At 45.3% G+C, this 11,298-nt stretch overlaps 1 protein-coding gene across 2 annotated transcripts in view; it reads left to right on the top strand.

Annotated features, from left to right (window-relative positions):
• The first annotated feature begins 1,617 nt into the window (after positions 1 to 1,617).
• The window catches only part of PCBD2 (pterin-4 alpha-carbinolamine dehydratase 2), a 57,565-nt gene continuing 47,884 nt past the window's right edge, over positions 1,618 to 11,298 (top strand). Inside the window, exons 1-2 of one of the 2 annotated variants that reach the window (XM_036423823.2) lie at positions 1,618 to 1,765; positions 5,510 to 5,641. In XM_036423823.2, coding sequence (XP_036279716.1) covers positions 1,682 to 1,765; positions 5,510 to 5,641 — 216 coding nt within the window. In that variant the 5' untranslated portion in view covers positions 1,618 to 1,681. The remainder of the gene's footprint in view (positions 1,766 to 5,509; positions 5,642 to 11,298) is intronic. The other variant, XM_045576755.1, reaches the window with a different exon arrangement.

The following is an 11,298-nucleotide window of genomic DNA, read 5'->3' as shown; positions in this document are numbered from 1 at the left end:
TTTTATGGAAATAGAAACTTTTAGACTAATCTTCTCACATTATATAGGATATTTTAAACTTTATGTAATGTTGTGGACAGCTGTGGCTGGGCTAGTCACTGGCAGGAGGGAACTGTGGCTCAGAATAGTACCATTATTATTTCCACTTTACAAGTGAGCAAACGCAGACACAGGTTTAAAAACTCACCCAGGTCACACACACAGTAAGTTGATGAAGCTGGGATTTGAACTTTTATATGTATGTATCTACACTTAAAATATAGGAGAAAAACCTCTAATAATTCCATTTCTTATAATAACCAATACTTGAATATCACTGTGTGTGTGCCAGGTACTGTTTTACATATAGTTTCATTAATCTTCGAACAGCGGCGTGGATTTCTGTTCCTTTGATGTGGTAGGGAGAAAGGCAGATTACAAAGGCAAGTACAAAAGCCTAATGAGATTGGCACTACTATTTTACAGAAGAGAAAATGAGGCCCTAAGTAACTTGGCTCTTGGTCATGTAGCTCCCAGCTATAGACTTAATTGTATGTGGGACGCAGCTTCATACTTAATCATATGTGGAATGGTAAATACCTGCCCCACCTCTGTGTCATGGCCTAAGCGATCATGGCATGTATTTCCCTCGTCTTCCTGTTACGTGTTTCCCATAGCTAGTCATAATATAGCTAAAATGTAGTACATGCAGGAGACAGCTGATCAATGATAATCTTTCATCACTGATGTTTCTCCCTCTCCCTTCCTCTTTAAAATCAATAAAAATATATTAAACCCCACAAACTAATGCTAGTAACTGCTAAGCTGAACTTAAATGGACTCACCTTTAAAAAAAATAGTGTATTGTTATATCCTCTGCAAAACTGCTCTTATTAATTTGCTTAGACTAGTTAAAAACAGATACAAGTGAATATACTAAGAATCGCTGAACTACGTGAATTTTAAGTTATATGTGAATTACATCTCAGAAAGACAAAAGGCAAAAAAATGATAATAAAATATTAATGAATACACACATGTAAAAATGCCTTTAAAAATGCCCCTCTTCAGAAAAACGATACAGAAATTTAATCTAAATCCGTCAACATGTATCTGTGAAGTGCCTCCTGTGCGCCGCGCCTGTGGTGCTCCTCAGCACAGAGCTCGGGGTTCCGGATTTAGGCAGTCGCCGGTGAGCCGGTCTGCCCAAGGACTTGGCAGCTAAGGCAGCACGAAGCTCTGTTGGAACCTCCGGTTCGCGGACGTGAGCCTCCAGGCTCGCCCCGGCCGCCGCTCCCGCGAGCACAGGGGAGGCCCCCAAGCTCCCCCACCCGCTCATCTCCTCCGGCTCCGGCCGCGAGGCCGTTCGCCCACCGCTCCGTCCGGGCGTCCGTGAGTGTGCGGCGCCCCGAGGCCGGCGCCGAGGCGCGGACCGGCGGTCAGACCTGAGCGGAGGGAAGCCCAGCGCCGCCAGCCGCGCTCCACCCCGCACAGAGAGGAAGCTCGGACCCGGACCGGGGAGAGGCGGGAGGCGTGCCGAGCGGCGCGGCGGGGGGCCGGCGGGGGTTGCCTGCGGGGCTGGTGAAGCCGCGGGGGCCTTCCGGGGCGGGCCGCGCCGGGGCCTGCCGGCGGGGCGGCGTGTGGGGAGCCGAGGCGCGGACGGCGGGCAGGCAGTGCGCCGGGCAGCTCCCGGCCGGCGGCCATGGCGGCGGCTCTGGGGGTGCGGGGGGCGACGCGGCGCTTGTTGGCGGCGCTGCGGGGTTGGAACCCCGGCCTCGCGGCCATGGTGAGTGGGCGCGGAGGGCGCGGTGCGGGAGGGGGCGCGGCCCCGGGGGCTGGTGGAGGGGCGAGTGGGGGGGACCGCGCAGGCCCGACGTGGGCCCGGCTTTCGGGCTGGACTGGGGTGGCTGCGCCGCCGTGGCCGCAGCGCCCTCGGCCTCCCTGGCCGTAAACGCCCCGTGGCGGTCCACGGCGTTGCGAGCCGGAAGACCAGCGAGGACGGCTGTTCTTCAGGAGGCACGGGCGTGGTGGCGTGGCTGTGAGGACACCTGAGGGCGGGTCGCCATGTGACTCCCTGCGCGCCGTTCGGCCTCCGGGTTGTGCTCCGCCAGAGCAGGACCGGCCCCGCAGGCCGCGCTCGCTGTGCAAGTGACCGAATGTTCAATTAACCAGCTTGTTTTGGTGTTATTCTTTTTGAGGAATTATTAATAAATTATCTTTTTGGTGACACCTCGATTCTTCTTTCTTCTTTTGAGTGGCGTCCGTCAGCTTTCCTGCTTTAGAAATTAACATATTGGGGATAAATGAACTTGAGAGAAAGCTTTAACGTGCAGCACCACCTAGTGGGGAAAATGTTGCACTTAAACTCATTTTAAGTTCCTTATGTCATGGAGCCCATTTGGCAGTTTGCAATTAAAAAAAAATTTTTTTTGGTATTGATTGTGTGAGAGAGAGAGGAGAGAGAGAAAAACATTGATGTGAGACCAAAACATCCATTGGCTGCCTTCCTCATGCTCACTACCGGGAATGGAGCCCCCAGACATGTGCCCTGACCAGGAATCACGCTGGCAGCCCCTTTTCTCTTTTGTTGTGGGTAAGGGTAGCTGACCTAGCACTCCACCACACCCAACCTGCTGAGCCACACCGACCAGAGCAGTTTGCAGTATTTAAAAAAACATTTTATTGACTTTTCTACAGAGAGAAAGGGAGAGAGATAGAGAGTTAAAAACATTGATCGGCTGCCTCCTGCACACCACTACTGGGGATGTGCCTGCAACCAAGGTACATACCCCTGTCCAGAATCCAACCAGGACCCTTCAGCCTGCAGGTGGATGCTCTATCCACTGAGCCAAACTGGTCAGGGCAGTTTGCAGTATTTTGATAGAAGAAAAAAATACCTTAGGGATGGAGGAAGCTAGGCACCTTGCTTCCTGACCGTTAAGGTGAGAACACAAGTTGAGTGCTTCCTGCCATCCAGGCATAAGTAATCCAGGTCCTGGTGAATAAGTCTAATTGGGGTGTTCTGGGAGGAATGAATAAACAGACGTGATTCGAGTGACTGCCATGTGCTATGCTGGGTGCTTTCAGATTAAAAACCTCTTTAATTGAAGCCTTTCAAAAACCTCATCAGGTTGGTATTGTAATATCCCCCTTGTAGGCTCAACACAGGGTCAGTGGCCACTGTGCCCTCGGCTCTATCCCTGAAGCCACACAACTCGGTTTTTTCCTGTCTGTCCATCCGTAGGAGCGCATGGTGAGTGCCTGCAACAAATGGAGTCTGGGCATCAGCCCTTTCAGAGGATGCCCGGGTTTTCAGCGGCCTTCCGTTCTCCCATGGATGGATGGGATCCCCACTGATTCTCACAGCCACGTGTTGAGGGGAGACCAGGGCGGGGCTGGGACCCCTGGCTCCTCAGGGGGAACCTCTGTAGCTGTGATATCCCTCCCAATTCTCACCGGCCACACTTGGGCATGTGGCCAGCCCATTTCATGTCTCCGCCTCCTACTAGTTGCTTAGTGGCTTTTTAATTTTCTTAGTTATAGGACTTACATTCAGCTCGTCTTCACATAATTCTCTAGGTCAGTGGTCGGCAAAATGCAACTTGAGAGCCACATGCAGCTCTTTGGCCCTTTGAGTGTGGCTCTTCCACAAAATACCACAGCCTGGGCGAGTCTATTTTGAAGTGGCATTAGAAGAAGTTTAAGTTAAAAAAATTTGGCTCTCAAAAGAAATTGCAATTGTTGTACTGTTGATATTTGGCTCAGTTGACTAATGAGTTTGCCAACCACTACTCTAGATTGATTATTCTGTAATTTGTAATTAAAAAAATATATATATTTTATTGATTTTGTACAGAGAGGAAGGGGGAGAGATAAGAGAGTTAGAAACATCGATGAGAGAGAGTCATCAATCAGCTGCCTCTTGCACACCCCCTTCTGGAGATATGCCCGCAACCAAGGTACATGCCCTTGACCGGAATTGAACCCGGGACCCTTCAGTCCACAAGCCGATGCTCTATCCATTGAGCCAAACCGGTCCCGGCTGTAATTGGTAATTTTGATGTGGTCATGGGAAGAGGAGAGAACAGTGTTCACTACTCCGTCATCTTGCCACGAACCTCTAGAATCAGTTGTCTTACAGTAAGTTTACTGACTGCTCTCTTACACTAATGTCAGTAATAAAAGGCTTTAGGATTTTTGAAGTAGGGATGAGTTGCAGTTTCATAGTGGAGAATCCAGCTCAGTCCCCAGTTACCCTTCGATGAGGAACTCTCACTTTAGCTCATTCTTTCTGGATGACAGTCCCTTTCTCACTTAAGCCTACAGTAACCCTACAAATAGGTAAGGCAAGAGTTTTTGATTGCCACGTATGCCAGAATGAGAATGAAACTCTTCTGACTTCTAGTAGAGTGCCCTTCTCTTCTTTCCTCTTTCTGGCCATGATGCTTACATTACAGTTCTTTCAATAAAAAAACGAATAGTATGGAGCCCGGCCGGAGTGGCTCAGTGGTTGAGTGTTGACCTATGAACCAGGAGGTCACAGTTCGATTCCTGGTCAGGGCATATGCCCGGGTCGCAGGTTTGATCCCCAGATTTGGGTATGCAGGAGCCTGCCAATCAATGATTCTCGTCATTAATGTTTCTATCTCTCCTTTCCTCTCCTTTCCTTTCTGAAATCAATAAAAATATATTTAACACACACACACACACACACACACACACACACACACACCCCAAATATGGAAAGTGTGGACCTGTTAACCAACAGAACTCTTGGGCTGTGAAATTTCATCACCAGGGTGAGTAGGAACAAAGTAGACAATTCACACAAGTGCTTTGAACTGGGCAATGCTCTGGCCAGACTGTGGAGGGAGTTTTCTTACTGGTACTCTGAGAAAATTCACTTCACTAAAGCAAAAGGCTTTTTACCTGTAGTGCAGAGGGTCTGTGGATCTCAGAAGCTATTTCAGAGTCCTGTGTAAATGTGCTTTTCCCCCCTCTTTTTCCCCCTCCCCAGATTAGTTTTTATCATATCTGAATGGGAATAGTGAACCAAAACAATTAAGTCCCATGTTAATAAGCAGAGAAGGCTACTAAGGTGGTGTGGGACCATCCCAAGAGCACTAGACCAGAAGTTTATAGCCGAGTTCCAATTCTGGTCCTGCCAGTATACTTGCAGGGTTTCCTTGAGTGAGTGTGTTTAACTCAGTTTCCTAAGTTCTGGAATGCTGGCCATTATTAATGTCATTAGTAAGATGGATGGTGGTAATGGTCAGTCTCCACTGTATCTCTAATAAACCAGAGAAGCTCAGTTGGTGATATTATTCTCCCTGGACCAAGCTTATGTTGTACATAGTTAGCTTTAGTTTTGTCTATATTTGAGAACTTTGTATTTTGAGGACAAAGGAACCTAAGGTGGTTAGAAATTACAGTCCTTATAAGACTTTTTTCTACATCTAAGGAGAATATTTTTAAGTTTATTTGAGTTTAAACCTCTAAATTACACATATTAAATGTGCTCTTTTCATAGTCAGCAGATGCTCACTTGTTGACAGCAGAGGAGAGGAACCAAGTCATACTCGACCTTAAAGCAGCAGGATGGTCAGAATTAAGAGAGAGAGATGCCATCTACAAAGAGTTCTCCTTCAAAAATTTTAATCAGGTAATTATTACATTTTCTTGCTAATATCCTGGTCTGTTTTTGTCACCTTAGGCTGTTACTCCTTCTAATACTACTGGTTGTCTGATCCCATGTGGATCCAGGATCCAAATCCTCTTCTTTAAGAATTCACTGACAGTTACTCCATCCTTGTTGATTTGATACCATCCAACTGCATGATTTGTATCTAGGTTAAAGAGGGTGGTTAGTGTCATTTGGAAAATCAAATTCTGAAGCCACTATTGCTTTGATTTGGTGTTAATTAGGAGATTTGTCTCCTTTCAAATTTTAAATAACACAGCAAAAGAATGGGAGTTTTTAAAAATGTTTATCAGAAGGGGACATTAGTAACAGCAGTCGAGAAACACATACCAGCTTGACTGATTCCTCCTAATTTTCTTGATTGTCAAGTTTTCTTTCTCCCTCTAGTTGTATTTCTGTCTAAATCATCTCCCAAGCTGCACCCTCTTCTCTGATTGGCTCCTCTCCCCCAAGCCCAGTAGCCAGCCCTTGAAGCGTTTCTTAAAAGCTGATCGTCAGGTGGAGGCTCAGCCTTAACAAGGTACCTGTCCCATTAGGGCACCACCCTGTTTGGAGAGTCATCTCCCATGACTTAGCTTCAGTTCTTACTCCATTGCATTTTCTATATAAGGTCATTACTTTTGACTGTTTCATGTTTGTTCAGTTAGTTTGGTAATCCTCTGGATAGATTTATTGTTTTTATTTATATTAGACCTCAGCATCTAGAAGGCAGAGACCATGTTTGCTTAAACAGCTCTCTTTTGTACCTAACATAGTTCTGTGTACAAACAGGTATTGGATAATTGCAGATATTGATTACAGTGTTTGCTCATTTCTGGAAGGGTGTGTAAGGACCAGATTTTCACCAAAGAAAGCTCTGACATGTTTTCTTAGTAAATGCCGTTGGCTCCACAGAACTGCATGCCCTGTTCTGCTTTCTATCCATCTGGCCGCCAGCCTTCTGCTGTGAGTCTCCAACTCCTGAGGAAACCTGGACCAAGCTGACTCCCTGTCACTGCTGCCCCATGTGCTCTAAAGCTCTTGTCAGGGGCTTAGCACTCTGTGGCTGGTGGCAGGGAATCCCATTGGTACAGTAAGCTTGTACATAAGCTCTAGGTAGCATTTTCCAAGCTTATTAAAATTCTTACATGTGTACAGCCTGACTTCTTTAAGCCCGGGTTAATTTATTGGGCTTGAACATGTGGCTTAAAGTACTTGAGTAGTGTTGCCTCAGGCTCTGCCCATGAGTCAGTCATCCGGCCCTACTCTAACCTTGTGCTGGGGTGACTTTTGGAAATGAGAGGGAAGGGAAGCTGTCCAGGGTATCCTTGATTAGTATTAACATTATTCACCAGGACATCTAATTAACTAGACTTTTTTTCTCCCTTCATCTAGCTTTTAGGAGAATGAGGCAGATGACAAGAAAATCATCTGGTCAGGGAATGTATTCAGAGAACTAGCACTGTGATTATATCCTAGAATTATTTTCCCAGCCAGGCTCCTATGATTTCTGCATGTATAGTGGCCCATCATGGCAACTGATGTCCTGACAACTGTCAGCGCCCACCAGCCAAAGACAACCAGAACATACCATCAGTTGAGTGGGCTGAGTTTATTGTTTGTTGAAGCCAGGGAGAAGACACAACATAGGAACTGTGGTGGGCCATCCCAGGAAGATGGTGATGGATGTATAATATTATAGGATTTGGGCTTGTGTTAGTGAGTTGCGAGAGTTTTTAAGGAATTAGGGCTTTGCTCTGGAGTGGATGCCGTCAGAAAATGGTAATTCTAAAATTCAATATTTCTTTTCAAATAGAAGAAATTATTTTATAAAAATTTTTAAATTTAAATATAGTTGGTATGCAATATTATCTTAGTTATATTAGTTTCAGGTATACATATATTGAGTAATTCAGCATTTTAGAGATTCAAGTGGAAATTGATAAAAAGCAATAGTTACTCATTGATGGGGAGAAGGGATGTTTGGTATTTTGTTCATGGTTTGTCTGTATTCAGATATCACTGCAGAGTCTTTTTTTGTCTTAGTTTCCTAGAGGCAGCCTAGTCACCTCAAGTGCAGCACAGGAATTGATCAGGTAGAGGTACAGGTTGGTGATGACATGTAGCTCACGGCCCCCATCCAGACTCCTGCAGCTTTCTCTGAGGGGGGTTCCTCTGGGTCCTGGTGGACTTGGGTAGAGGTGGGTGCATGCTGCAGAGTGGCATTGTCTGACGTTGATGTTTATGTTCAACACCAAGGCCTAGGTGTGACTGCCAGCCAGCTCCTAGCAACACCAAGGCCATGTTGACAGTCCCAGGCCAGTTCCCAGGTGTTAGAGCCCACTGTGCTTCATGTGTTCCTGGCAGCTGCAATACTGTTTCTGTCTTAAACTCTATAAACTGGAGGGAGCCACCATAAGAACTGGTTCCCTGTCTCTTAAGAGAGTTCAGACCACATTTGTGGTATTACCATCCTATATAATAAAAGGCTAATATGTAAATTGACTGAACAGTGGAACAACCCGTAGTTATGATGCACCCTGACCACCAGGGGGAAGACGCTCAATGCAGGAGCTGCCCCCTGGTGGTCAGTGCAGTCCCACAGGGAGAGCACTGCTCAGCCAGAAGCTGGGCTCACGGCTGGCGAGTGCAGCAATGGTGGCAGGAGCCTCTCCCATCTCTGCAGCAGCGCTAAGGATGTCTGACTGCAGGGAGTGGCCTAAGTCATCAGTTGGACACCCCCCAAGGGCTCCTGGACTGCAAGAGGGCGCAGGCTGGGCTGAGGACCCATGTCCCCCACCCCCTGGCACGAATTTTGTACACGGGGCCTCTAGTGTGTGTGTGTGTGTGTGTGTGTGTGTGTGTGTGTGTGTGTATTTTTTTAATATATATATTTTTAATATTATTTATTGATTTTTCACAGAGAGGAAGGGAGAGGGATAGAGAGCTAGAAACGTCAATGGGAGAGAAACATCGACCAGTTGCCTCTTGCACACCCCCTACTGGGGATGTGCCCGCAACCCTTGACCGGAATCGAACCTGGGACCTTTTAGTCCGCAGACCGATGCTCTATCCACTGAGCCAAACCGGTTTCGGCTGTATTTTTTTTTTTTTTTTTAATCCTCATCTGAGGATATGTTTAGAGAGAGAGAGACATTGATGTAAGAGAGAAACATCAATCAGTTGCCTCCCATACATGCTTGACTGGGATCAAATCCACAAAATAGATATGTGCCCTGACTGGGAATTGAACTTCAGCCTTTTGCTATATGGGATGGCACTCCAGCCAACTGAGCCACATGCCCAGGGCAGCATATATGTTTTTAAATCTTTGCTGAATAATACAGGTAAAAAATATGTTTTGTTTTGTTTGATCAATACGTTATGATCATTTTTCTTTACATAATATTTTTATTTACCTTCAGGATTAAGATTACACTTACCTGGGCATTACAATTTTTAAGTGGTTTGCTTATGTAGTGTGTGTAAAATGGTATCACAAACTCTGACCAGGTAGCTCAGTTAGTTAGAGTGTTGCGCCAAGGTTGTGGGCTCGATCCCAGGTTAGGGTATATACAAGAATCAATCAATGAATGCACAAATAAGTGGAACAACAATCAATCTTTCTCTCTCTTCCTACCTCTATTTCTAAAAAAAATAAAAATTGTATCACAAATTTGCTTTAGAATTCATTTATTTTATTACTGTAGAAAATGAACCATACATTTTAGAAACATTTTCAATCTGGATGAAAAACCTATTTCTCAAAGCTTTGGGTTATTTTAGGTTTTACTATAAAAAGGTAACTGGCCAGCAAAGTAATATTTGGACTTTTTCCTCTTTGAGGTTTTATTCTAGGATATAATTGGTTCCAAATAGTCCACATGCATTTGATAGCTCAGATGGGTGCATATACTTAGAGAACATCAGTGTGAAAATTCCCCCAGGGATTCTAATAGTGTAGTGGGGGAAGTAGCTGTTTGTCCACTGTCTCTCCTTGGTGGTGCTGTGCCTGCAGTATGTCGTGGGGTGGAATGGTGATGGTGAGACTCTGAGAGCAGCCAGAGCATGGCAGTACCAGGACTCCAGGCAGGAAGTTTCCCTACTTGGAGTGCTTGGACTCAGGGTGGGGTTGGCATTTGTAAAGGAGTTTTGCTTTTTTTCTTTTCATGTGGACATAAGGAGGGAGAGGTTTCTAAGTGACATAAAAACTTATTCTTGTGACTTTGGTGCCTGTATTGAAAGAACATGTTAGAAATGTGAGTGTGAGTGTTCCATAAAGATAAATGTTATGCATTGTCATGTATGAATAAGTGGGAGAAAGCTTAAAGCAGAGGAAATTTTAAGCCATACAAGTGGATGCAGAAGGAACCCAGGAAACAGCTGGTGCACATGCCAGCAGGTGGAGCCGTCTAGGGCAGGGAACACAACTTTCCTTGGAAGGCTGTTCCCATCCGCTTACTCTTGGGTGCTGGGTCCACCATTGTTCAGCATGGAAATAAACTTCGTATCAGGAACAGCAGCGGTGTTGGTGCACCTGGCCCGGCTTGGTACCTTTTGGGTGAATGAAGAATTCTGTGGATGGAGGATATAAGGAGATTCCATCCACAGTATTCTTTGGTAATGGAGAACACTTGTGATTCAGGAGAAAGGGACTGAGTTTTTATTTTTTTAAATATATTTTATTGATTTTTTTACAGAGAGAAAGGGAGAGGGACAGAGCTAGAAACATCGATGAGAGAGAAACATCGATTAGCCGCCTCCTGCATACTCCCCACTGGGTATGTGCCCGCAACCACCAAGGTACATGCCCTTGACCAGAATTGAACCTGGGACCCTTGAGTCCGCAGGCCTATGCTCTATCCGCTGAGCCAAACCAGTTAGGACAGGACTGAGTTTTATGAGAAAGAACTATGATTCCATGCCTTCCTACAGGAGCTCCTATACCTTGTCTGTACCTTTTTAGGTGGGCCTGCCTGCAGAACATTTGGTTTTGCTAGAACTGGCTGATCTTCAGCCAGTTTGACCTAGAAAAATGGCTTATCAGAGTGTAGTATCTGTTGCAGAGCAAGGTCCAAGCTTTACTTATTCCATATCTTGTTCATCACGTGTTGGTTATCATAACAGCTGCTGTTAAAAGATTTCTGGAGCTGGAGTGGGAAGGGGACTTCTGAATGGCCAAGGCCATGGTAGTGATGGTGGTCTATGCATCTAGCAGCAGTAGCACCATAGGTGACTTGGGATTTGAAAACTGTTTTTCTTCCTGTGCCCAGAGCTTCTGCTGTACAGCAGTCGAAAGTTACTATTGCTGACCTACTTTATGAAAGTGAGGAATTTGATAATAGGCTTATGGTTAACATTTTGAAGCACTTCGTGAAGTTAAAGTTTGATGATATCAGATAGAGGATCTACCTAAAACACAGTCACAAACCCAAATAGACAACCAAAATGAGGAAACAAAGAAACAATTTTCAGATGAAAGAACTAGTGAATTCTTCAGAAGAAGAGATAAATGAAGCAGAGATAAGAAATTTATTTGAAACAGTTCAGAGTAATAATAGTAAAGATGCTCAACAGCATGAAAAATGATTAGTAACTATGAAAAAAGAACAGTCTGAGATAAAGAATGACAAAATTAA

The sequence above is a fragment of the Pipistrellus kuhlii genome, unplaced genomic scaffold (genome assembly GCF_014108245.1).
Source record: "Pipistrellus kuhlii isolate mPipKuh1 unplaced genomic scaffold, mPipKuh1.p scaffold_m20_p_8, whole genome shotgun sequence".
NCBI lineage: Eukaryota > Metazoa > Chordata > Mammalia > Chiroptera > Vespertilionidae > Pipistrellus > Pipistrellus kuhlii.
This window is presented reverse-complemented; position numbering and strand designations above follow the sequence as displayed.